At 36.9% G+C, this 27,992-nt stretch overlaps 1 protein-coding gene across 3 annotated transcripts in view; it reads right to left on the bottom strand.

Annotated features, from left to right (window-relative positions):
• Positions 1 to 27,992, bottom strand: part of ADAM23 (ADAM metallopeptidase domain 23) — a 251,703-nt gene that overhangs the window by 96,864 nt on the left and 126,847 nt on the right. For all 3 annotated transcript variants that reach the window (XM_072617376.1, XM_072617378.1, XM_072617377.1), the window contains exons 5-8: positions 23,695 to 23,777; positions 22,902 to 22,965; positions 14,420 to 14,492; positions 6,906 to 6,979 (exon numbers count right to left, since the gene is read on the bottom strand). In XM_072617376.1, the coding sequence (XP_072473477.1) occupies positions 6,906 to 6,979; positions 14,420 to 14,492; positions 22,902 to 22,965; positions 23,695 to 23,777 (294 nt within the window). The remainder of the gene's footprint in view (positions 1 to 6,905; positions 6,980 to 14,419; positions 14,493 to 22,901; positions 22,966 to 23,694; positions 23,778 to 27,992) is intronic.

Genomic DNA, 27,992 nt, shown 5'->3' with positions numbered 1-27,992 from the left:
ATATCGCTACTAGGACTGTATCCCCAAGAGATCATAAAAATGGGAAAGGGTCCCACATGTACAAAAATATTTATAGCAGCACTCTTTGTAGTTGCCAAAAACTGGAAGTCAAGGGGATGTCCATCAATTGGGGAATGGCTGAATAAATTATGGTATATGAATGTAATGGAGTACTATTGTGCCATAAGAAATGATGAACAAGAAGACTTCAGACAGGCCTGGAAGGACTTACATGATCTGATGCTGAGTGAAAGGAGCAGAACCAGGAGAACTTTGTGCACAGCAACGACCACAGTGTGCGAGAGTTTTTTTCTGGTAGACTTGGAATTTCGTAATAACGCAAGAACTTCTTAAAAAAAAAAATCCCAAAGGTGGTTCTCAAGGCAAAATGCCGTCCACACTCAGAAAAAGAAATATGGAAGTCATTCGCAGAATGTAGCAGATCATGTTTGTGTATGTGTATGTTTTTGTGTATCATGTTTTGATTTGTTATATGATTTCTTTCATTTATTTTAGTCTGACTACATAGCATGACTATAGTGAAAATATACTCAATAGGAAAGTATATGTAGAACCTATACAGAATTGTATGCAGTCGTGGGGAGGGAGGGGGGTAGCGGGGGGTAGGTGGCAGGGGATAAAATATCAATTGTATGGCAGTGATTGTTAAACATTAAAAAATAATTTAAAAAAAATAATAATGGTTTTATAGCCTCTAGGTGCTTGGTAATTGCATAATGATTGATAGGGATGGACAGTCATAGAAGATCAGCAGCCTACAGAAAATTAATTTTTGTAAATACCAATTTTTGAAGTCATTGTGATAATAACATAATGGGATAATCATAATATCAAAACTTAAAGGCAGGCTCAGAAGAGTGATTAGGAATTAGTATGACTTAAGCTGAATGTATGCAGCAATGATTCGAGGGACCTGAATCGCATCATTACGGTTATATCTCTATTGGTGCAGAACAGAATTCCCCTATGCCTTCTTATCCTGGTTGATTCTTATCTTATATCTTTCCAAAAAGACTTCATAGAAGAACTAGCCCATAGGCTGGCACTTTTCTGCTTTTAATGCTTCGTGGGTAATGGTGTTGCATTTGAGCTATCTCTCCCTTTGTCTTTATGACTGGCCCATCTTTTTTTCTGATCTTACATTGTCTGCAAGTTTTTATTTTATGTCATGTCTTGTTTTATGCTACTTCTGCAGTATATTTACACTGACTAGATATCTTTTTATTGCCTTTAAATCACCTGATATTATTATTCTTCTGGAGAATTTATCAGAAGTTCAGTGGGAAAAAGATAAAATCTGGTGGCAGAAACTATTGAGTCACTATGTGATTCCTCAAATATAATAAACATCTGGATCTCTTCTTATTATTCAGTTCTGATCTCTGCTTACTGCCCATCTGCAGCATCTGTCCAAAAGATATGAACTGAAGGACTAACTAGATAGATTATCTAGTTCTTGTAATCTGGATACTTGCACATTTTTTCCTCTATTCCCTTTATGTCAGTTTGATTAAGAATTTCCTTGAAAAGGCCTTATCACGTTCTATGGATCAGATTCCCAGAATCTCTGAGCTTGAAGCATCATCATAAACAACCTGGTGTGACTTTTATCTAAACAATAATGCTCTCTCTAACTTACACTACTATGCAGTAACTGAATTTTTGCTTGAAGACCATTAGTGAAGGAGAACTCACAGCACCCCAGGGAATCCCATTCCACTCTAGTGTAGCAATATTCTTAGAAAGTTTTTCCCTACATTAAAGCCACTCCAGCCCTGGAATTTCCACACTGGAAATACCCTCCATCCCTGTGGTCCATCCTTCTGATCGCTCCTCCCAGAACTTCTACTTAATGAAAGAACCCAGGCCAACCATGTCTTGTTACTCTCTAGGTTACCCTCTGGACTTTCTCCATTGCAACCCCATTCTGGATGCCTTTGTCTGACTCCCCCAGCCCTTTTCAAACAAGCTTCTGTTTTATGCATTGTCCTCTCCCATTAAAACACAAGCTCCTCAAAGTCAGGGACTATCTTTCTACTTGTATTTGTATTCCCAGCACTTAGCACAGAGAATGATGCATAGTGTTTAATAAATACTCATTGACTTCAATCCTGTGGATATTTCCCCTGTTGTCCACAATCTTTCAAAGACTACTGACAGTGACCAATCAAACCTGCCAGTTCTTTTAGTCTAGGATTTATTTCATCTGGTCCAGGAAACACACAGCAAGCATTCACAAATAATTTGTAAAGCAGACATGTTTAGAGTCTGAGGAATCCAAGCTACAAGAAACTCAAAAGGGAATGGAGAGACTGTGTGGTCTATGGAATAAGATGGCTAGGTACTCTCGTGCTACTTATATTGGTATCAACTCCCAATAGTTATTTTTGTTCTGTCCAACGATTATTCTCCACAACAAAGAAAACAGAAGTGAAATAATAACCAAATAACACTATCTCTTCTCTCTTGTCAATGATCAATGCTCATTCCACTCCAACCTGTGATCCGATTCTTTCTTCATTCTTCCTCTTTTCCCCAACATAGCTAAAAATTACGTGAATACAGAGAATATGGCCACTGAAAGCGATTTCTTATTCTATTTGAACTTTACATACAATCACCCCTCATTGCAACCATGGACACCTTAGTTGATCAACAGGCTTCTTGTATAATTCATCATTTTATGCTGCTCCTCAGGAGATGTCTGAACAAAGGTGAATCTCTGGTCTTATCTGTCAAAGGACCTTATGTAATTTTAATACAGATGTGGGAGTCTTGAAGGTTACATTTTTTTTTCTTTTGAGTTAAATGTTATTAGGAAATTAAACAATAAACACGACTAATTACTGTATTTCAGCATTAACAACACTAATATCTTTCTCCTGAATAGGATTCTATAGTTTATAAATGGTATTTACATTCATTATCAGTTTCCTGATCTAGAGACTATGGGGGAAGTTGAAATACATCATCTCTTAATCTAGCATTCTGTTATATCATCAAACGTTAACCCTAACAGATGGTAGGAGGAATATTATTATCCCCATATCACAAAGGAATTGGGGTTGAGGTTGAATTAAGTTTCCAACACTGGTGAGCTGATATATTAAGTAACTAAATTCAGTTAAACAGTATCTAAAATTGGCAACTTTCACTGTAATTACTTGATAAGTTATCTAGTAAATTACCATGTAATCTATAAGATGGGAAATTAGTTCTTGGCAACACAGTATTCACTGTATAATTTACTAAATAGTCTCATAATTATAGTTTTGGATAACAGGACTACTAGAAATAAGTTTCAGTTACTTCAATAATTCACCAGATCTGTGATCTCATTCATGTGGCCACCTACACCTTCCTCCACTAGTACAGAGTGCAACCCAACCATGCAAGTGGTACATAGAATGTTGGTCTTAGAGTCAGGAAGAACTGAGCTCGAATCCTGTCTCAGATACTATGTGTCCCTGGAAAAGTCACTTGATCTCTCATGGCCTATTTCTACATATGTAAAGTATTAGCAGTTGCTGCATCTATTTTTCTTCCTTACTTTTTTCTTCTCCTTCTCCTCCTCCTCTTCCTCTGCTTCCTCCTCCTCCTCCTCCCATCATATTTTCCCTATTTCCATATATCTTCCAAAGAGGGTCCACCTAGAACTCAGATCTTTTTACAGTATAGGGGGACTAGTGTAGAGCTTGACCTACCCTTCTTACCACATGACTAGCCTACCTCCTTTTCCAGTCATACACAGCTTCCATGATACATCCCTTTATGCCCCTTCTTAAGCATAAGATGTCACTGAAAATATGCTGCAGCCTTCTTGAGCCCACCATATGTCTTTCCATTCCCTTCAGGGTGACCTGCAATTTGGATTCTTTAAACTGTAAAAATCAGAATCACTGTGACTGCCTGCCTATTTCCATATTGATGAGTATAATCTCAATACATGGACACATTACTCTCAAAGATTTTTATAAAGATAAGAAAATAGTAGTAGTACATCAGTGAACAAAGTAGTAGGTATCAGTCATTATTAATGTTCTCCTGGCAAGACATTTCTGGGTATAAATATAATCCATGTTTTTCTCCATTATTTTGTTATCTTCTCCCAGAGATATTTGACAGTATTCAACCAAGCAAGCAAACATCTATATACCAAGAACTGTCCTTGGTGCTGGGCATAGAAAAATAAAAATGAATCCATTCCATGCCATAAAAGAGCTTCTATTCTACTGGGGAAGGGAGAGGAGAGGTATAATATATGCATATATAAGTAAACACAAAATACATACAAAAAATAGAAAATAAACCTGCCCCAGGCACTAGCACCTAGGAGTATCAGGAAAGGTCACCAGTAGGAAACAGCACTGGGATGAAAGTTGAAGGGAATGACGGATTCTCAGAGGAAGACAAAGTTGTTTCTAGGAATAGGCATTAGCCTGTGCACAAAAGGAACTGAGACAGGGAATATAATGAATGTCCTGTGGAAAAACAGCGTTTGACTGGAATATAGAGTAAAGAAATGAAAGTAATGCTAATGCAAGCCTGGAAAGGTAGGCTGGAGTCAGATTATCAGAAGTGGAGCTTGTATTTTATCCTAGAGACAATAGAAACAAGAGAGTGGCTCAGTAAGATTCATGCTGTGGGGTTTCACCACTTCCTCAATGCTTTCAAAACTATGTCAACTACAGCACTGATTTCTTTACTCTGAACTGTCTGGTCCCATCATTCTTCCCAATTTTCCCCTCCCATATGCCATTTCTACATATTCATATAGCACTTTAGAGACTGAGCTGTAAGGGTACACCAGATGTGGTGGTGGAGGTTCGGTTGTTACCGTGATAACATATTGTTGCACAAGTGTGGACAAATAGTTCCATTTACTTTCTATCCATTGTCTTACTGCAGCTTTCATTCATGAATGATCTTGGGATGATGTATCTCTTTGGTTCTTATGATAAATTATCTGTAGACTTATTTCCATTTCCGCAATTTTAAAAGGAGATACTATTCACAACATTCTAATAACTTCCTTGGTAGTGTTTTTACACATGCAATTATATCCTAAATTAGATATCCATTGGGTGCCACCATCTTCTGCTTGGCAAGATCAAGTCTTTGCTAAGTAAGTCAGTTTCTTGGTTCTTATGGCATCTTTATTGTGGTGACTTTTAGATAAGTTACATTTTGTAGGAATTGGTGATAATCAGGTCACAATACCTTTGCCTTTTTTTGTTTTACATTTTCTTGCGCAAGATGTTTATTCGAATAGAACAGGTTGAATCTGTTGACATTGATCATAATATCTATTTCTCATCTTTAACCTTTCTTCTGTTTTTATTGTCTTGACCTTTCCTCTGATTAACCAGTGCACAGATAGAACTCTTACATCAGAGACCAGTTGTTTCCTATCGATAAAGTAGGTTTCATTTTTTATGATATTGTTCAGTGTTCACCATGTCCAACAGTTTCCACCTCTCTTCTGAAAGAAAGTGTCCATTATATAGGAATATAAGGTTTCTGAGAAATCTATTAGACTTCGACCTTTCTTTCATTTCTCGTAGTTTTTCCATCCTCTCACATGCCTATTTTCACATTAAATATACTGACTTGATTTGGAAAATCTTTTCAAGATTTTTCCAGAATTCCTCCTCATATTCATTTTCTGCAATTGATGTCTTATACATTGCAGTTATCTTCACAGGGCTGTTTTTGTTTATGGGTACTACTAGACAAAATGACTGAGGGTTCCATGAAATGAGTCCTTGTTAATTTTGGGCACAAGATGAAGCGAGTTTCACAACTTCTTTATTACCTCTGCCAGGTAATCTGAGCCATCTTTCCAAGTTACAGCTTCCTTTAATTTTTTGGGTTCATTTACTACCAAAAAGTATTACCATATTATAGTTCCAGTCTTCCAATAAATGTCATTTTTTTGATCACTGGAAAAAGTTTTCATGTTTAAAATACCTAGAGCTAAGTTAATGTCTACAAATAATATAAAACAATATGATTTTTGGCACCCTTTATCCCTTTTCCATCACTCCACCACTGTTACTCTGGAAGGTGAGGGGAATCCCAAAGAACTAAAAGTCATTTTTCCTTTGCGTCATGGTCTGCCATGACCAAAGGAGTCATCAACTAGTTGCCAACCAACTGGTAAGGTATATTTTTGTGCTTAGCTAAGTTAGTCTTTGAATAGCAAATTCAAATCTATTAATAAGATGATAAAAGAGGGCATTCTACTGTGGTTTGAATAATACATATCTGGAATATAATAGTTATTGATTATTTACATGAATTTTATTTTCTTCTAAATTTAACAATATATTAGTACTATATTGCTAAATTTAGAAAAAAACATAATTCAGCATTCAGAATTCAGTATGGTGGTGTTTTTCATTTGAAAGGGGAAAAAACATGATAAGCCTAATTGTCCACTATCTTCAAATATAATTATTTTCTGCATGAATACCTAAAATTAAATGTTTATTAGCTACATTGAAAGTATGTACACATACATATATGTGCAGATATTTATTTCTGCTCTATTTTTTAAGGAAAGATATCTATATTTTTATAGGAAAACTTTTTGCAAATGCATCCAATCCAGCTACCATTTTTATAGAACAGCTAGGTTTGATACAAGGTTCTGTCAACACTAATCAGCATGAATTATCAAAGGAGTAGAGAAAAAAATGTTAAAATCTCTGTAATACAGCTCAAAATCAATATTTTCTAATATATTTTAAAAATGAGGTTATTACTGTGGTGAAGAAAATTCACAAATTTATAGTATCAATGCACAAAGAAACTCTGCCTCATAATAGTTACAACATTAAAATGCCAGAGTGAAATAACCAAGCTTTAATTCAGATACCCACAGCTCTTCTCCGTCGTCTTTTCTTCAGCCACTGTAACTCAGACAGGAAGGGCCACTGATTGTGCTCTTCCATACCTGCAGAAAAATAAAAATAAATGTAAAAATATAAGTATCAATGGGTTGATAACATACAGTTATACCTTCCACATCACAGGGGTCAAGGGTGCAGCACCCTCACAATCTGGAAAATCTGCATAAAAACTTTTGACTCTCCCTTCATACCAGAAAAGAAGTTTGAATTTTTTCTTTCTTTTATGAGGTGTTTACAGTACCTTATTATAAAATTTGGGTTGATATTATACAATAATGTACATATATTTTATGCATTTCTGAGTTTCTAAACTTTTTCTGTGTCATCTATTGGCCTTTGCATGTTGTCTATGACTTCCACAAAACTCCCCAAAATATTCCCATTTAATTTCTTATGACAACCCATTATATATCAAAATCACAATGAGGAAAGTCATGATGTAGAAGAGATAACTGTATGCCCTTTTAAATAAAACGAAGAATAATAAAAGTGCATATGGTAGGGTGAGGTGAGGAAGCATAGCTCAGAGCTGTAATTTTTCAGACCTGTGCAGAGAATTCCTAGTGTGAAAACTTTCTCCAATGATATAGATCCACAAATGATCTACAACTTACAGCCTTAGAGGTTGCCTGAGGCATAAGCCAGTATGTTTCAGATACAAGGTTTGAAATCAGGGCTTCCTGACTACAAGGCTGACCTTTATACACTATGCCATGGTGCCCTTCACTGTAAAAATAAATGGCAAAAGATTCATTTTTAAATATGGCATCAAAATCACTAAATATAGCGGAGTTTGACATTACCAAGATTCAGCAATAAATCAAGGATCTGAGATATCATTGGTGTAATTATGCACACTATCAAATACAGTTCACAACCTATCCATCAATTCACAAGCACTTAGAAAGCTTACGTCATGTGCCAGACACCGTGCTAAGTAAGCACTTAAGATACAGAGAAGCTTACACTTTAAAGTTCACCCTCCACATGTATATAAATAAGTACAAATATAAATACATAAAAATATGTATTATATTATACAAATACATACAAAACAGATAAAGCATAACCTCAGAGGTTAAGGGACTAGCAACTGGGGGCCCAAGGAAAGACCTCCTAGAGAAGAAAGAATTTGAGCTAAGTTTTAAAAGAAACCAGGGAAGCTAGGAGGTAAAGATGAGGAGGAAGAATATCCAGATGTTAGAGATAGCCAGCATAAAAGCATGGAGAAGAGAAACTAGGTGTAGTGTGTGAACAGCTTATCAGCAGACAAATAGAGCTGGATCTTAACATGTGTGAAGGAGAGTAGAGTATAATATTAGAAAAACATGAAGGGACCAGGTTGTGGAGACTCTTAAATGCCCACCAAAAAAGTCTTTATTCTTAAACTGGGAGGTAAAAGGAACTCACTGGTGTTTATTGAGCAGAGGAATGAAATATTCAGATACGTGCTTTAGGAAAAATCACTCAAGTCAAGAGACTTGAGGGAGGGAAACAAATTCGAAGGCTACTGCAACAGTACAGGTAGGAAGTGATGAAAGCTTGAACCAGGGAAGTGTCTTTATGAGTTCAGAGGAGGAGATGTACAAAAAAGATGGTGTGAAATTAGAAACAAGAGGATTTGACAACTGATTGTCCATATGGAGTGTGTGAGAGTGAGAAGCTGAAGATGACACCAAGCCTTAGAGCTCCAATGACTGGGAGAATTGTGGTATCCTCAACAGTAAATATAAAAAATCAGGAGAGAATTTGGGGCTTGGGGAGAAGGAAAAATGTGAGTTTTGTTTTGAACATGATGATTTTGAGATACCTACAACACATTCCCTGCTAGCTGACTGACTTTGAAACATGAAAAAAGGCAGTTGCTCATGCAGGACTGGAGTTCAAGAGGGTGGCTAGGTGGTGTAGTGGATAGAATACTGGTGGAGTTAGGAAGACTGGAGTTCAAATCCAGTCTCAAACGCTTACAAGCTGTGTGATCCTGGGCAAGTCATTTAACCCCAGCAGGGGGAGAGAGAGAGAGAAAGAAATAGAGAGAACACCCAAAATTAGTAGGCATGACATGGATGACTCAACCAAAGCAGACAGAGAAGTCAAAGGAAGACAGAGAAGGAGTCAAACAGGAAGAGGAGGGGGAGGGGGGCAGAGTCAAGATGGCAGAGTAGAAAGACTCACATACTCTAGCTCTTCCCCTACAGCCCATAAAATACCTGTAAAGAAAGACTCTCAACAAATTCTAGAGCAGCAGAAGCCACAGAACAAGAGAGTGGAGGAGATTCCCAGCCCAGGGTGACCTGGAAGGCCGATGGGAAAGGTCTATCACACTGGATGCAGAGTGGAACCCAGCCCAGCCTTGGCTGCATGGCACTGAGAGGAGCAGGACCAGAGCAGGCTTTGGGGACAGAATCCCTGGCAGCAGCAGCAGTTTACAGATCCTTCAACCCTCAGGCAGCAAAGATCAGTGAGAGGACTTTTTCAACCAGAGCAAGAAGGGAGCAGGGTCCTCCCCTGGAGGGAGGAATAGCAGTAGGCGGTGGGCAGTTCTGGTTGCTATGGCAGCAGCCAAGGATCATTGTTGGAGAGGGTCAGCTTAAAGCCTCTGGGGGAATTGAGCAACTGACCTGAACCTCAGCCCTGAGCATGGTCCTGGGGCATGGCAGAGCTGGAGGCCCCTGAGGAATAAACTCCTCTCCCTTGAATGTGCCACCTTGGAGGAGCTGAGAACTTACAGGTCCCCAGAGTATACCCTACTCTTGACAAAGGACCCAAAAGTCAAGTAACTGGTTGAGAAAATGCCCAAAAAAGGGGGAAAAAATAAGACTATAGAAGGTTACTTTCTTGATGAACAGATACTCTTTCCCATCCTTTTTGGATGAGGAAGAACAATGTTTACCATCGGGGGAAGACATATAAGTCAAGGCTTCTGCATCCAAAACCTCCAAAATAAATATGCAATGGTCTCAGGCCATGGAAGAGCTTAAAAAGAATTTTGAAAATCAAGTAAAAGAGGTGGAGGAAAAATCGGGAAAAGAAATCATGACAAGCAAGTCAACAGCTTTCTAAAGGAGACCCCAAAAAATGCTAAAGAAAATAATACTTTTAAGAATAGGCTAACTCAATTGGCAAAAGAGGTCTGAAAAGCCAATGAGAAGAAGAATGCTGTAAAAAGCAGAATTAGCCAAATGGAAAAGGAGATTCAAAAGCTCACTGAAGAAAATAGTTGTTTAAAAATTAGAATGGAACAAATGGAAGCTAGTGACTTTATGAAAAACCAAGAAATTACAAAACAAAACCAAAAGAATGAAAAAAATGAAAGACAATGTGAAATATCTCATTGGAAAAACAACTGACCTGGAAAATAAATCCAGGAGAGACAATTTAAAAATTATGGGACTACCTGAAAGCCAGGATCAAAAAAAGAGCCTAGACATCATCTTTCACGAAATTATCAAGGAAAACTGCCCTGATATTCTAGAACCAGAGGGCAAAATAAATATTGAAAGAATCCACCCATCACCTTCTGAAAGAGATCCAAAAAGGGAAACTCCTAGGAATATTTTAACCAAATTCCAGAGTTCCCAGGTCAAGGAGAAAATATTGCAAGTAGCTAGAAAAAAACAGTTCAAGTATTATGGAAATACAATCAGGATAACACAAGATCTAGCAGCTTCTACATTAAGGGATCGAAGGGCATGGAATAGGATATTCCAGAAGTCAAAGGAACTAGGATTAAAACCAAGAATCACCTACCCAGCAAAAATGAGTATGATACTTCCGGGGGGAAAAATTGTCTTTCGGTGAAATAGAGGAATTTCAAACATTCTTGATGAAAAGATCAGAGCTGAAAAGAAAATCTGATTTTCAAACACAAGAATCAAGAGAAGCATAAAAAGGTAAACAGGAAAGAGAATTCAAAAGACTTACTAAAGTTGAACTGTTTACATTCCTACATGGAAAGACAATATTTATAACTCAGGAGTCAAACAGGAAGCAAAAGATAGCAGGGTCATAAAAACTTGAGAAAGGATAGTATCTAGAATGAGAAGGTAGTCATTCGTGTCAGCAGGTACAAAAAAGTGAATAAGGGCAAAGATTAAGAAAAGGCCTCTGGATTTAGTAAAGATTAAAGGATCACTGGTAACTTTGGAGAGCACAATTTCAGTTGAATGACAAGGTCAGAAACTAATTAACAGATCATTTAGAAGACAGAAAGTGGAACCACCAAACACATAAACAGCTTTTTCACAAAGTTTAGCTCAAAAAGGGAAGAAAGATATAGTAGGGTTGGTAGTGGCACCTAAATAATAGAATCAAATGTTCGTGGGGTTTTTTTTAACAATATGGGAAATAAGCACATTTATTTGTAGGCAGCAAGGAAAGACTCAGTCATTTCACAACAATTATTCTGTTGTCAGGGGTAGCTAGTTGGTACAGTGGATAAAGCTCTGGAGTCGGGAAGACCTGAGTTCAAATTCGGCTTCAGACACCAACTAGTTGTATGACTCTGAGCAATCACTTAACCCTATTTGCCTCAGTTTCCTCATCTGTAAAATGAGCTGGAGAAGGAAATGGTAAACCATTCCAGTGTCTTTGCCAACAAAACCCCAAATAGGGTCCCAGAGAGTTGGGCATGACTGAACATCAACAATTTTGTTGTCAGATTACTTACTGGGTAACATAAAGGTGAAAATCAACACCAGATTTAGAAGGATAAAGATGTCAAATTACTGGGTAAAATTACAACACTTCCAATTCAACTGATTTTGAAAATTTGCTAATTCTAAAAAATGGGAAATAAAGAAAAATATTTACTGATTATCATTATTTCTTGGAGAAACTTAACTTACAGAAAATAGTAATCACAACAAAGATACCCAAGAACCCTAGAAATTGCTTCAGACCCTATGTATTAAATCTCCTTGACAGCTTGAGATACAGCTGAGGATTGGCAGAAACTGTGGCATAAAATCCAATGAAGCTACTCCTGCCAAAACCATTTACAGATGAAACAAAGACAATAGATGGAGAACTGAATAGATTTTCCAGAATTTCTCTACAGCAAACTTTTATTATTGCTGAAAAATAAACTACCATATTTGAGTTTTAAAAATCTCAATGTCAGATGCAAAATTATTAATGATACTTAAGAAGATGAAGTTGGGGAGAATGGATGAGCTGACCTACTCAAATTTTACACATAAAATAATTCCATGTTGAAAGTAACACAATTTAAAGGGACACAGGGATCAATTTTCAGAATATCTCCAAAACATAAAGATTCCAAAATAATCACTAAAATCACAGGTGAAACTTTTACCCCTGAAAAAAGGATACCAAGAAACCATCAGTAACTGCTAGATTTATTTTCCATCAATGAAGTTTTAGGAGAATGGTCTATGTATGTATCAAGGGTGCCCTCGATGAAAATAACAGAAGAGAACAAGCTCTCTCTTGCCTGTGATTTTCTTACAGCAGACTAAATCTTCTCAGTAGCATAGGTGCAAAACATAGAATACAAAACTAGATTGCATAATGGTTATTGGCATTGTATGCAGCAGAGCAAAATGCTTCCTTAAAGGCTCCTGCTCACACAAATAGATGCAAGCCCAGAAAGAACTTTGTTTAGTGACCCTCTCGTTATCAAACGACACATAAAGTATCAACTAATGACTGCTAGTGGTGTTTGCTACTGTCCCAGAAGATGTTCTGCATTAGTCCGTACTAATAGGTATTCTCTGTAGGATGAATACTTGCATCTGTTTGTGGTTAACAATGGAAATTAATTTCATTAAGCCCTAGAACACTATACAGGATTCACAGTAAGATCCTTTGACTACACACACACACACACACACACACACACACACACACACTACATAGAGAGAGAGAGAGAGAGAGAGAGAGAGAGAGAGAGAGAGAGAAAGAGAGAGAGAGAGAGAGAATTCCTATTACCCAAATGATGGCACACAGTCGGATCTCATTGAATGAATCCATCAGCATATTTATCACAGACAGACAATGCAGATGGAAAATAAGTGGGCCCAGAGTCGAATGGGAAGTTGAAGAAGAAAGGCTGAACTGCATGTGGAGAATTACAATGCTTTCAATTATGCCATGCTACTCAATGCTGCAAAAGCACCAATATCTTTCATTAATATCATAATTGTGAGGCATCATCATAATAACAGGTAACATTTATAAGGTGCTTATGATGTGCCAGGCACATAGTACTTTACAAATATTACTGTATTCGGTTCTCACAACTACCCTAGGAAGTAGGTGCTATTATCGTCCCCATTTTGTTCATAAGGAAACTGGGGCAAACTGAGGTTAAGTGAATTGCCCAGGGTGACACAGCTAGTGTCTGAGGCTGAATTTAAACTCAGGTCTTCCTACTCTATCCACTGTGCCACCCAGCTGATCCCAATCATGGAACCCCATGACCTCAGGAGAATCAAAATTGTAGGCAACATAAAGACATCTACTGTTAGTTCTACCTCACAAAATCTCTCTCCTTCAAAACTCTGCCCAAGGACCATCTTCTACAGGAAGCCTTTACTGCTTCCTCATCTACTAGTGACTTCTCTCCCTAATGATCTGGTATTTATTCTGTATATAGCTATTATATATATATAATATATATATACATATATATGTATATGTACACACACACGCACACATACACACACACACACACATATATATGTTATATCTCCCTCAATAAAATGTAAGCTGGTGGGGCAAGTAGGTGATGCAGTGGATGGAGCACTGGCCCTGGAGTCAGGAGGACTAGAGTTCAAATTCAGATTCAGGGACCCTTGGCAAGTCATTAACCCCAATTGCCTCCAAAAGAAAAAAGAAGAAAAATGTATGTTTCTTGATGGTGGAGCTTGCTCCATTCTTTGACTCCCTACTGCCTGGCACATAGTAGGCATTTAAAAAATGTGTGTTGCTTGATTTAGTATGTTGATTGATTTACGAAATGGGAGTACACCGTAACCTATCCACAATGATCACCAGGTGCAAGAGGGAATGACGAGATATGATGAGATAACATATAGACGACTGAGTGTCCCCTTGCTATTCAAAAATTTAATAAGAGCTAAGAGAAGGTCTCTAGCAGAGTGAGTAAATCCTTTTATGCAGGATTTCTGAGAGCACAAAGAAAAGAACTGTTCAGAAGTCATGAGAGGGATCTGAGATGTAATGACAGAAGAATTACCCACACTGATGAGATCGTGGCTCCAAGAAAATAGTGAAGTAAACCAGACTATGAGGGAGGAAAGATACTGGGTGAGGATAATGAAAGGAGAGTTTGCAAGGCGCACCATGAAATGAGGATAATGGTACTTCCTTCTGGCACAGTGAGTTAGAGAGTAAGAGATAGAGGGTGGACACTATGGAAACAGGTGGCAGAGGGGGATGAACATGGCCAATACCCTGCTGCAAAGCAATCCTCAATACCCATTTCAATTGAAACTTACTCAGATTCTTCAGTTGCTTAGAAGTGTGTCCCCCCAGTGTTCTCTGAATTATATGTGGTCGGCCTGTGCTTTTCTGAAAAATAAATTTTTTGAAAGTTAAAAGGATGTAAATAAATCTTTTTGAAACAATCTTTTTCTTTTTCTGTACTCTCTCAGGAAGTGGGAATTTCTATGTTTTTCAAAACATACAAAGTGAGCAGATTATATCTTCTATGAACTTTTTTTAATCAAATGAAGGCATAATTTCATTAAACAGTCTCAAAAATGAACTTTCTTAACCTATTACATAGATGCTATATTATACTTCTCACTAGAAATGCTTTCTTCCCCAAAATTACTTGACTTATTAAAAGATATGAACATTACATAGTGAGTTCTAATATTCTAAAATCAAATTCAACAAAAATGTACTTTCCAATAAACATAGTAATGGGAACAGAGATATTTATATAAGTGAAATTCACTAAGCAATCCAAAAACAATCCTGCAAGCAGCTCAGAACTTTGAACTCTAGCACAAGACAATATATTAAATTGACCCCAAAAAATGGCATAATAGAAAGGAAATCAGACACATAAATAGGGTAAAATTAAGTCGTAGCTTTGGTGTTTAAACTCATTAGCTATAGAACAAGGGGCAACTCACTCAACTCCTCTGAATTATATATTACATGTACATAATATATATTATATAATATATATTTATATAATCATATGAAACTCATTCTACTTATATAATTTTACATTAGATAATTTTATTTATATTATGCAATTATATTTATATTATACAATTATGTATAACATGTAAATGTTGTCAATTAGTGGTTTTCAATCATGTCTGACTCTTCGTGACCCCATCTGGGGTTTTCTTGGCAAAGATGTTGGAGTAGTTTGCCATCCCTTTTCCAGCTCATTCTACAAATGAGGAAACTGAGGCAAATGGTTAAATGACTTGCCCAGGGGCACACAGCTAGTGAGTATCTGAGGCCAAATTTGAACTCAGAAAGATAAGTCTTCTTGACTCCAGGCCAAGACCCTATCCACTGAGTTACCTTGGGTCCCCATAATATGTAAATAATATTCAATAACATAGTTATATATTATGAAATAATTAGAACATCATATGGCTATATTGTTTAAAATATAAAATATTATTTTTTAAAAGTGCTATATAAATGTGGGTTATTAGTTTTCTTTCTCCTTCTTGATTTGTTGGAAACAGAACTGAAAGAATTTTTCAAAGTAGGTAGTGCATTAAATTAAAAATTATCAAATTTGAAAGGCTTTGTGTAAATAAAACAAATGTAGCCAACATCAGAAAGAAAGAAGAAAATTTGGGGGGAAAATTTTGTAGACAATTTCTCAGTTAAAGGTCTCATATCACAAATATATAAAGAACTTTATCAAGTCTGTAAGAATATGAGTCATTCCCCAATTAATAAATGGTCAAAGAACATGAACAAGCAGTTTTCCAACAAATCAAAACAATTTATAGTCATATGAAAAAATGATCTAAGTAATTTCTTTTAGGGAAATGCAAATTAAAACAACCTTGTGATATAATTTTACACCTACCAGATTGTCTAAAATGATCTTAAAAGGGAAAGGAAAAATGTTGGAGGGGAGGTGGAAAAATTGGGCCACAAATCCATTGTTGGGAGAATTTTGGACTGATTTTGGACAGCAATCTGGAATTATGTCCAAAGAGTTATCAAACTACCTATAGCCTTTGATTCAATGATACCACTACTTGGTCTATTTCCAAAGATGGTTAGGGAAAAAAGATAAAACTATATGTTCTAAAATGTTGGCAGCAGCTCTCTTTGGGGTGATAAAGAACTGGAAACTGCACGAATGCCAATCAATTGGAGAAAGGCAGAAGAAGTTGTGTTATATGATTGTGATAGAATATTACTGTGCTATAAAAAATTATGAGCTCGATGACTTCAGAAAAACATGAAAAGACTTGTGTGAAATAATGAAGATGAAATGAGCAGAGCCAAGAGTGCACTGTATACAGCCAACAGTAACACTGCTTTAAGAATGACTCTGACTAAAAAAGTTACTTTGACTATTATAAATACCCAAATTAATGATTAAAAAATATGAAGAAAGACAGTATCTGCATCCAGAGAAAGAACTGATAGATGCATTATAGAATATTTTTACATATATATGCTTATGTATGTCTAATGGTAGCCATTTCTAGGATTGGGGTAGGGAGGGAAAAAAGAAAAAAAGAAATTTACATGGTGACTTCAGTATATATTTAAAAGGAATAGCAAATTATTCGTAGTAGATTTGTAGTTTCAAGTGCAATCCTCTTTTTTTATTATACTATGCTGTGGAAATACTTGTTCAGTTCCATAAATTAAAAATAAAATACATTTTTTTAAAAAAACAAGCAATGTAATGGAAGAAAAAGGAGCCAAAAGGACAATGGCTGATATTTGTCCCTGAATAATAGGGCTATTTCAGTAACAGGTACATAATAAGTTTTATATTATAACGACAAACAATCTCCACTTTAACAATGAGGGTGACATGAGGATGACAAGGTCTTAGCTCCTACTGAAGTGGGGAAAAATAACATTCCACAAAATCTAACATTCTTTAAAAAGTTGACCCATTCTTCACTGGACATTAGTTGTGAAAGGGAATTTGCTTTTAAATATTCGCTTAACGTTTGGACTATCCTCCTGTCTCAAAATATGATTTTATCCCAAATTCAAAGCATGCACACACACACACACATTCCCACTGCCAAAAAAATAAAGAATGGAATAGTAGGAGACAGAGGACTTGATTTTTAAGTGAAAAGACCCGGGCTGGAATCCTCGCTCTTGCACTAATAGCTGTGGGATCGTGTACAACCTTCTTAACTTTTCTGAGTCTTAGGTTTCTCATCTGCAAAATGAAGAGACTAGATTCTTGAAATCTATGATGCCTACAATCTCTAAATCCTAGGATGGCCTTATGATACAGGCCAATTTAAATCATCTCTATGTTTAAAGCACTGATCGTCATCAAAGATTATTTGTGGCATTATAAAGACAGAAAATTTTAAGTGGCTGTGCTTGTCCAATAGGGAAGAGTTATAATAATCTCTCTTCATCCTCAATGGTTCCATTAATTTTTCCCTGGGAGGTGTTTACATTCCACTCAATAACCAGGCTAGAACATCCAGAGAAGAAACTAAATCCTGGCTTGGATGGTGGGATACCATTAAGATGCATCCAGTCAAATTACTTACAAAATTAGAAATCCCTTCATTTTATCTTAGAAGTGTAGTTGTTCTCCCTTCCCCCATCAACCAAAAGTTGTCATTTGGAACAGTGGCTCACACATTTTAGGGATGCTTGATGGGGAAAATTGGGAAGGATTATGTTCAAGGCTAAGTTTCATAGAGATAGCAAATACATGTGCAGTATCTTGGGAGAAGGTCAAAGACTTCGAGTGAAACTTTCATTAAATATGACAGAAATATGATTCTGTCACTTTAAAGCAACTCATAAGTATGTAAATGTAATGAAATGTTCTCCATAATATATCAAGTTTCTATTTTAGCATCAGTCTTTGTAGTTTAAATGAGATGTCTTAGATAAAAATAATTAAAAGAAATAGATAATTTGTGGAAAAGGCCAAAAGAAATAAGGGTGTTGGGCAAAGAAAACAGCCTTACAGGTGAATTAATCAACATCTTCCAATATCTGAATGGCCCAATGGTGTACAGCAGATGAAGTGCTAGACCTGGAATCAGGAAGGCCTGAGTTCAAATCTTACATCTGACACTTATTATTTATCTGGTTCTCAGTATGTTCATCTGTGTAATGGGGATAAAAATACCTTTCTTTAGGTTAAAAAAAAACCTAGTTCACATGTGGTGAAGATCAAATGAGACTGGACAGATAGCACTATAAATTTCAAAGTACTATATATTAATAATAATGTCTAATTTTTCAAAAAGGGATATTGGATAAATGATATTGGGTGGTTGATTTCACAAAAGGCTACATAAAATGGGTTTAAGGAACAATTTAGGGACTTACATTAAATACTGGGAACACTCTTGGCTGTAGTATTATTATGGGAACCTGTAAAACCTTCCTTTGTATAGATTTCTGACAATGGAAATTTTTTTCTAGAATGTTTTCAATTCTGTACCGGATGATAATAATAATATGGCCTTTTAAAGTCTTTTCTATCCATTCAATGGTTTGAGATGTAGCAGAAGCAAAACTCGGCTTGAATTTAAAAGACTGACCTTGAAGTCACTCTGACACACACTAGCTTTGTAACCTAAAAAAAGTCCCTTCCCTTCTCTGAACCTCAGTCTTTCATCTGCAAAGAGAAGATAAAAATGTTTTCCCACTTACCTCCCAGGGCTCATGTAAGGATTAAATGAATGTTTTCTAAACCTTAAAGTGTCATAGAAGTGTAAGATAGGATGTGTATGCTATGAATGACCAGCATTTCTAAATGGACTTCTCACAATTGTCACCCCTGTGTTTATGGAGATTTTTCCATAGGTGAAGCAAATTCCCAGGTGCACAAGAAGGTTCACTCAAAACAAGTCACTCAGAAGCTTCTAACCTAATGGATTATCACAAACAACCTTGTCTAAAAAAATAATACTGCAGTGCACACACGCACACATACATAGAGACAGAGTGCACAGAGTGAATTGAAGAGGATGGGATCATATCTTAAAAAAAATGAAATCAAGCAGTGAGAGAGAAATATATTGGGAGGAGAAAGGGAGAAATGGAATGGGGCAAATTATCTCTCATAAAAGAGGCAAGCAAAAGACTCATTAGTGGAGGGATAAAGAGGGGAGGTGAGAGAAAAACATGAAGTCTACTCTCATCACATTCCACTAAAGGAAAGAATAAAATGCACACTCATTTTGGTAGGAAAACCTATCTCACAATACAGGAAAGTGGGGGACAAGGGGACAAGCAGGGTGGGGGGGATGATAGAAGGGAGGGCATGGGGAGGAGAATGCAATTCGAGGTCGACACTCATGGGGAGGGATAGGATCAAAAGAGAATAGAAGTAATGGGGGACAGGATAGGATGGAGGGAAATATAGTTAGTCCTATACAACACAACTAGTATGGAAATCATTTGCAAAACTACACAGATTTGGCCTATATTGAATTGCTTGCCTTCCAAAGGGAAGGGGTGGAGAGGGAGGGAGGTAAAGAAGTTGGAACTCAAAGTGTTAGGATCAACTGTAATGTTCTTACCACTAGGAAATAAGAAATACAGGTAAAGGGGTAAAGAAAGCTATCTGGCCCTACAGGACAAAAGAGAAGACGGAGACAAGGGCAGAGAGGGATGATAGAAGAAAGAGTAGATTGGTCACAGGGGCAATTAGAATGCTTGGGTTTGGGGGGGGAGGGGATAAAAGGGGAGAAAATTTGTAACCCAAAATTTTGTGAAAATGAATGTTAAAAATTAAATTAAAAAAATAAAAATAAAAAAAATAAAAAAATAATACTGCAGGCCATGCAAGAGATTAGCTACATATTGTTTCAGGCTCTGAGTCCCATTTGGTTTGTGGAAGCACTATGTTTGAAAGAAATGTTGAGGTATCATTGTATGCTTGCATCTGTTAGAAAACTTGACAGAAGTAACATGTCCTTTTTATGTAGACTGGGCAGTAGAGCCTGTGAATATGGTTTTCAATATGGCACCCATACCCTAGAATCTCTTTTGGGGATATCATAATTTGCAGTTTTTCCCAATGTGAGGAGAGTAGCCATGGTTCTCAACTACACAACTACTACCCACTACTTTTTTTCCTCAGGATCCTAAGTGTGTGTGTGTGTGTATGTGTGTGTATATGTGTGTGTGTGTGTTTAAAGGTGGGGTGAATGGGGAAAAGGAGATACCTACTATTTATCCCTGTAGCCCTTGAGTCCCAACCAGTGTGTTTCCCATTTATACAAAATGAGTCACAGTGAAACCACTGACTCAAACATAAAGCTCTTACTTAACAATAAGACAAAATCCAGAATAATCACAATATTTACTCAATAACAGGTAAAAGCAGGAAAAATCATAACATTTACTAAATAGAGAATAAGAGCAAGAATAGCCATCACTTTTTCTAAGGAGTAAGTGAGATAAGGAATAATCAAAATATCCCAGCTCACCCATAAAACACCAATCATACAGAGAGAAGGTGGAGGGTGGACACACATAAATCTGACAAGGACAAATATGAAGTAACCCATATTCCTGGGGCAATTCACAGCTCTGAACTGCATACTTTGACAGTCTTTGTCCCTTCACTACCTCCTCCCCTACTCCCAGAGATGAAGCAATTTACAAGTTCGCTTAGCTCACAGTACATTGAGAAAGAGTTATACTTTTAAAAAAATTAATTCAAAATATATCAGGAATGCATCTGTTCAGTGACAAGTAGTTTCTGAGCACTACAAAACTCCTTCAGGTTGGTTCTTTGGGCCATACAGATTAGCCCTGAGCAGCCAGCTTTTCATTCAACAGGATTCTGCTTTCTCCACCTGGCTTCCAACAAAGCAAAACTTCTTATGCAATAAGCCCAACTAACAGCTAAACAAAGTCTGGCTTTCCCTTCTCTTTTCCCTCTCAAGCCAAGGAGAGCAGTAGAAGGCAATCAGGTACCCCCCAGAGATTTTCCCCTCTCTCAGGCTTTATGTAGAAGGCACCGGAGAGCATATGTTCATACAGCTCTGTGCAACAGCAAGATTTAGCTCTCCTCTGGTCAACATAGCAGCTGAAACTGACCTAGCCTTTATCCAGCAAAACCAGCAAAGCAATGCCTGTCTTTGCAGCAGCAATGCTGCTGAAAGGTTGGCTCTCTCAGCTAGGAGCAGTTCCTTTCATTCTTCTGGTTGGCTCTTATTCTTCTGGTCTCAGTCTCTTGTGATTCCTCCTGCAATCAGTCTGTCTCTCACTTCTTCTGTCTGTCATTTCCTATGGCTCCTTCCCACTCTTCCTCTATCTTCTTCTCTGGCTTATTTTATCTTCCAGTGCCTCAAATCAGAGCCTCCTTTTGGAAATGATTCTTCTTCACCTTAGAAAAACTCACGAAATCCACCTTCTGTCAGGTATGAATCCTTCAGTCTCTTTATAATCTTCCAATGACCCCCAAACAGTTGTTTGATTTACAGCTTCTCAACTCTAAGCTTCAGAACTCTAAAATAATGACATGCAAATGAGCTGATGTGCCCTACAGCCACCATGATCTCAACTCTAGCTCTGCCTCCAAACAGATCTTCTTAGTATTTTCATGGAGGGGGGGACACTTCTCTCTGAACCTCAGATTAATGGGGGACACGGGTGGGGGCTCTCCTTAACATTTTTATATGAGATGTTATGTTTCTTATCAAGCTACTTTTTATCATTTTTACTTACACAAATCTTTTTTCTGCCCTTTCAGCAACTGAAATGTCTATATATATTAGGGACAATACCTTTTCATTTATGTTTGTGGAATGTTATATATTGTAAACCAAATATTTTGCCTACCAGCTTGAGTGAAGTTTTGAGAGGTTTTTTTTTTTAATTTCCAAGTGTTAAAAGTGAGATCTTGCTCATCCTGAAAGAAATAACTTATTTAATGGATCTTATATTTTGAGCTGAAAGGCACCTTTAAGATTACCTACAGTCATTTTACAATTGAGAAAATTAAGCTGGAGGGCTGACAGGGCTTCCCCTAGATCACACAGGGAATGAATGGTAGACTTGTGATTCAGAAACCATTTCCTCCGATTTCAAATCCAGAGCCCCTTCCTCTATACCATCTTGCTTCTATTTATGTTTGGCTATTTACCATTTTCTCTCTGGAATACCAAAACCATTCAATGCCAAAAAGAGAAATACAAAGAGACTTCTCTGCTCAGAAAGTGAAAACACTTTTTTCTCTACAAGAGAAAAAAAAGACTGTAGAAAATATCTTCCATCAAACTAATGTGTCTAATTCATTCTGTGTGGTAAGGGGATGAATGATAAACATAACAATGATGCAAGTAGCACAAGACTACAGATTTAGTAGTCCATCCCTCTCATTTTACACAGGAGGAAACTGAGGCCCTGAAGGATCACGTGATTTGCACATGATCACCCAGGTAGTTAGTGGCAAGGCTAGGACTTGAACTCTGAATCTCTGATCCCAAATGTAACAAATTTTTCACAGTGCAAGCACATAGCTTCTAACATTAATTGCCTCCATTCCCCCAACCCAAACTGAATTTTAAAAACAGAATTTTAAAGACTGAGAGAAGAGACCTCCCTCAGAGATTATCTAATCCAACTCTCCTCTTTAGTGATGAGAAAACTGAAGCCAAGAGAGATGAAGTGAAATTAAATTCATTGGTGGAAAATCTGGGAATAGAGCTAAATGCCTTTTTATCCTCTTAACATTCCTCTTTGCTATCTGAAGATACATATTTAAGAACAACACTAAGCAGGCTCTGAAGAAAACAGACTTACTGTGCTGTGGATTAACTCCAGTGGTTCTATCATATACATAAAAGTGTTGTCTTCAAACATGCCACTATAATGCAAGAAACAAAAAAAAAAAGGAAAGGTTTGACAACTACTAGCAGAGAACAATGAGAAATCTTTAACAAAATCAATCCCATGGTATCCATTTCTGCCAGGTAAACTGAGGTACCATTTGGAAATGAAATCTGTGCAGAATATCTTCAGAAGTGATTTTACATTATGGTATCTCAAATTCAATCAACAAATAATGACTAAGCCTGTCCAATGTGCCCAGTACCCTGCTAAGCACTCTAGGTATTCCAAGATCCCTATTCTCCAGAAGCTTACAAGGAATTTGAGGTATAATTATTTTTTTAATTCAAAGGATTAGAGGATGGATCTCAAAGTGGGTCATTGATGAGGTTTAACAATCTGTACTTTTATACATTGGGACAATGTACTCTAGGTTAATTTCTAATATAAATCCAATAGAAATGATATTCAGGAAATTTAGCAGGCTCCTCAGGAGTGGGAATATTTTTGACTCTAAAGAATAAACACCTATAAGTCAAATGGAAACATCTTTATTTATTATGGTCCCGAGTTTCCATTAAACAATCAAAGACTAGCTTATGAAGGACATTTAATTTCAGCCTCCCCCCCCCCCCAGGAGTCCTTCCTAAGACTGAAAAGGGACTTTTCTATCACGATAAACTCTGAAGTTAAATTACAATTTGGAAAATGCTGACCAACTGCACTTCTAAAATGATGCCAATGTCCAAGGAAGCTTGGTGCTTACTGCAGTCCGTTGCATGTTGATAATGCCGCTTTGGAGTCCTTGATGCCTCTGATATTTCCATGATAGTAGCAATGTTCTCCACCCTAGGAAAAGCAGAAACATTACAGTTATCAGTTAGGCTTCACGGGTCAGGCTTCAGTCTTCACGTAGTTGTATGTACTGGATGAAAAAAATAGATCAGTCATCCCAGCCCTTCCTAACTGAAAAAGAAAGTGGAGGCATGGACATAGTCAAAACATACATTTATCTCTCCAATACTGTATGTAAAGTAATACTTCAGTTGCCTTCTAAGTACATAGAAAAGCTCTAAATAAAATAGACTTCTTCTGTTATGGATAAACTCCAACGGTTTTATCACATGCTTAAGTTATCTGATGTCAGGAGAGATGTCCCATGTTATTAAAGGCTGTTCTCTTTAAGAGCCAAACCTTCTTAATTTTAGTGTTTTTCTGAAAACATTTATGTATTACATGCTTCCATACCTTTTTAAATCATCAATCAAAACAAATTCACTTACTGGACACATCCAAAAAATATACTCTTCAATCTGCACCCTGAGTCCCATCAGCTTTCTATCTGGTGGTGGATAGCATTTCATCATGAGTCTTTGGAGACGATGTTGTATCAGAGTTACTATGTCTTTCAAAGTTATTTATCTTCACAATATTATTGCTACATAAATTGTTCTCCTGATTGGTCTTGCTTTATACTCTGCATCAGTTCATACGAGTCTTCTCAGGTTTCTCTGAAACCACATCCTTATAATAAAATAGTATTCCAACACTTTCATATACCATAACTTGCAGCCATTCCCCAATTGATGGGCATCCCCTCAGTTTCCAAATCTTTGCCACCATAAAAGGAACTACTATAAGTATTTTTATGCATAATAGGTTCTTTGCAATCCAAGATTATCTTAATCTTTTTGGCTGCCATATTTCGCTGCCAACATAATATATTTTGTAGTGCATAAAACCTCAAATCTTTTTCAGAGCAAATGCCATCTATCCATGCCTCCTCCATTTACCTAACCTTTTGAGGATAATTCAATAATATAGTAATTAAGGGATTATCTGGATTTTGTTATGAATGTTCCTTTTTCTACCTTTGAAGTGAGTTTCAGCTTTTCCATTTAGGATAAGTTTTTTGTAAAAAATGCTACCCTGCAGTCATCAGATATAAATGTTTCTTGTTTGAATCAAAGCATGGGGCAATCTGAATGGTATTATTTATTAGCTCCTTTTAGAATTTAATGGGAGACAAAAATCCCACATATCCCAGGCAAACTCCCTTGACCCAATTTAGAGGGATCCTGGGTCTCAAATGATATTTGGAGGTAGTCAGCTAATCCTTGATACTCATTATGATTCCCCAGTTTACCTGAATCATACAGTACATTAAGTACATTAGGCAATCCAGCATATTTCAATTTGGTACTGCACAAATTACTGAGTTTTCTTCCCTCTATTTTTATACCTAGTTACAAAAAAAAGCCAGAAGAGTGCTTTCTGGCAATTTTTCAGACTTAAGTCTCATTTTAAAAATACCATGAGCAAATGCCTTCTTGCTGTATTTCTTAGATATCAGATAAAGTCTGAGACAGAAAAAGAAACCACTTTAGGTTTCAAGAGCAACAACAGTAGGCAGGTAGAAGCAGGAGATAACTAAATGTTAAAAGGCAAATGTTCCTTTCTGTAGGCCCATTGTACAAAAGCATTGCATACACATATACATACACATACACACACACATGCACATATATAGAGAGAGAGAGACAGAGACAGAGAGTCAGAGAGATGGAGAGAGAGACAGAGACAGAGGGACACAGAGACAGAAAAAGAAGAGAGATGGACATTGCTATGTCTTCTACAAAGAATCTAAACATGCTTCACACACTATCTTGAGCCCGCTGTGTCTCCATTAACAAGGCAGTCACAAAGGACTAAAGGGACCTGGCAAATAAAGCAAGAAACTAAAACCCAATACCACATTGAAAGGCTGTCAGTTTGGTAATACAACATCCAACTGAATGTATCCCATGAAGCCCTTCAAATAAGACATCTTATTATCTGCTGCTGTTCTCCACATTTTATAGAAGAAAAGATCATTTAGAAGGAGCTAACAATGCCACACAAAAATCACTTTACCTCATCACAAATCAAGGTCAGTATTTTCTGAATTTGAATTATCAAGCAAGGAAGGAAATTTTCCAATTCTCTCACCAGAGTTCTCCCATAAGACCAATATTCAAACAACGATCACGTGCAAAACAAGTGAACTGCTCACTACACAGTTGACCAGAATGTATATTCCCTTGCACACTATATATCTAACTAAACAACTCTTTAAAGTCACAAACAACCTCCTCATTGAGAAATCTGTTGATTTTTCCTTCCCTCACCTTTACTCCTCTGAAGAAATTAACACTCTTTACTAATGCCTCCCCCTTAATATCTTTTCTTCCCTTAACTTCCATAACACTGCACTCCCATGGTACTCCTTGTACATTTCTATCTATTCTTACAGCATTCTTTTGTTGTTTCCTCCTCCCATCCCTTGAATGATGTATCTCCCACAACTGTATCTTTGGGATTCTTCTGTTCTCTTTACACTCACTTTCTTGGTGATCTTACCCATAATTCTAGCTTCCATTATCATCTTTACATAGATGACTTCCAAAGTTAGATATCCAGCCCAACCTCTACATAGAAAGTAAGTCCTTTACTTCCAACTACCTGCTAGATATCCTCACCTACATCTCCAAGCCTCCAAGCCTGTCCTGCTCAAATCTTCTCAAAGAACACCTCACTTTCTCAAATCCTCCTTTTCCTATAACTTGTCTATTTCCGCCATCCTTGCCAGTTGTTCAGATACATTCAATTAATAAAGACCTACTCACCAATTTTAAATGGCTTTAAAAAATTAATTTTAAATTAATTCAGATACATAACCTTGGAATCATTTGCATCCTGGGCCATCTCCAGTAATCTTGATGAATATCTGGTCATTGGATTCAGATGGCTCTGGAGAAGAAGTGAGGCTGGTGACCTGCACAGCCCTCCCTTACTCAAAACAAAGTCAAGTGCAAGTCATGTCATTATTTCTCTGATGACATGGTCTTCTTTAGCAACCAAAGATGAACACACACATGCTAAACTGCCAAGAGGATGTCTCCCTACATTGATTGAAGGAATTTCCTCCTCAGTTCACAAATCCAATCCAAAAGTAATTTTTACAAGAAAACTTTGCATTTCATGATCTGAATCTGACATTTAAAACTTCTGCAACAGCACACATGCCCAGATCTCTCCCAGTAGCCCCCAGGGTTGATCTGTGTATAGTAGATACTTAATAAATATTTACTGAATGCTGAATAAATAACATTCCAACAACTTAGTCCTGTAAACTGACAAACTATTCCTAATGAGTTGGGTTTTTTTAAATATTAGACAGCTGACAGCAAAGCAATAGTTGTAAAAAACCAAGGCTGGCTATATTGGGAATATTATTTACCTGAACTTGAACATTCCAGAGACTAAGTGAGAGAAAGTCTCTTAGAAGTGAAGAACTTGGGGCCCCTATGTCTCACCATTGAACCTCATTAAATTCAATGAGAAAAAAATGTTCTTGAAGTAGTTTAATTGATAATGTGTTAGGACAGTTTGGCTGTACCAGCGCTATATAAATTCTTAATGTCTCATCTAAAATGTACTATTCAGCTCAAAATAGCTTTGCAAAGAGCCAGTGTCATCTGCCTCCTGGATTTCATATGACATCATTTTTTAACCCTTGGTTTCTTTCATACCCTGAGATATATTCAAAAGAAATGCTTGAAATTGAGCTATTTTAAGGAATTAGAAAATAAACATTTATATATGTACATATACATACAGCACTTTCAAGTTAGCAAATCACTATATATATTATGTCTTTAGATCTTCACAACCACCCTGTAAGGCAAATACTATTAATATCCCCATTTTACAGATGAAGACACTGAGACAGACCGAGGTGAAGCGACTTGCCCAGATTAACACATCTAGCAAGTGGCTGAGATGGTATTTGAACTGAGGTGTTCCTAACTTCAAGTCTAATTCTCTTAACCACTGTTACATCCAGTTCCTTCCAATATTGATTTGAACCTGTGACTTCAGAATTAGAAAGCTGGAAAAAATATGTACCTGATATATTAGGTAAGAAGCCTTCATTAACCTCTCTTAATTCCACCGTTTTCTCTCTGTTAACTGTTTCCTATTTATCCTATATGTAACTTCCTTTGTATATATTTGTTTGCATGT

The sequence above is a fragment of the Notamacropus eugenii genome, chromosome 6 (genome assembly GCF_028372415.1).
Source record: "Notamacropus eugenii isolate mMacEug1 chromosome 6, mMacEug1.pri_v2, whole genome shotgun sequence".
NCBI lineage: Eukaryota > Metazoa > Chordata > Mammalia > Diprotodontia > Macropodidae > Notamacropus > Notamacropus eugenii.
The sequence above is the reverse complement of the archived record's forward strand: the minus strand, read 5'-3'. Positions and strand labels throughout refer to the sequence as shown.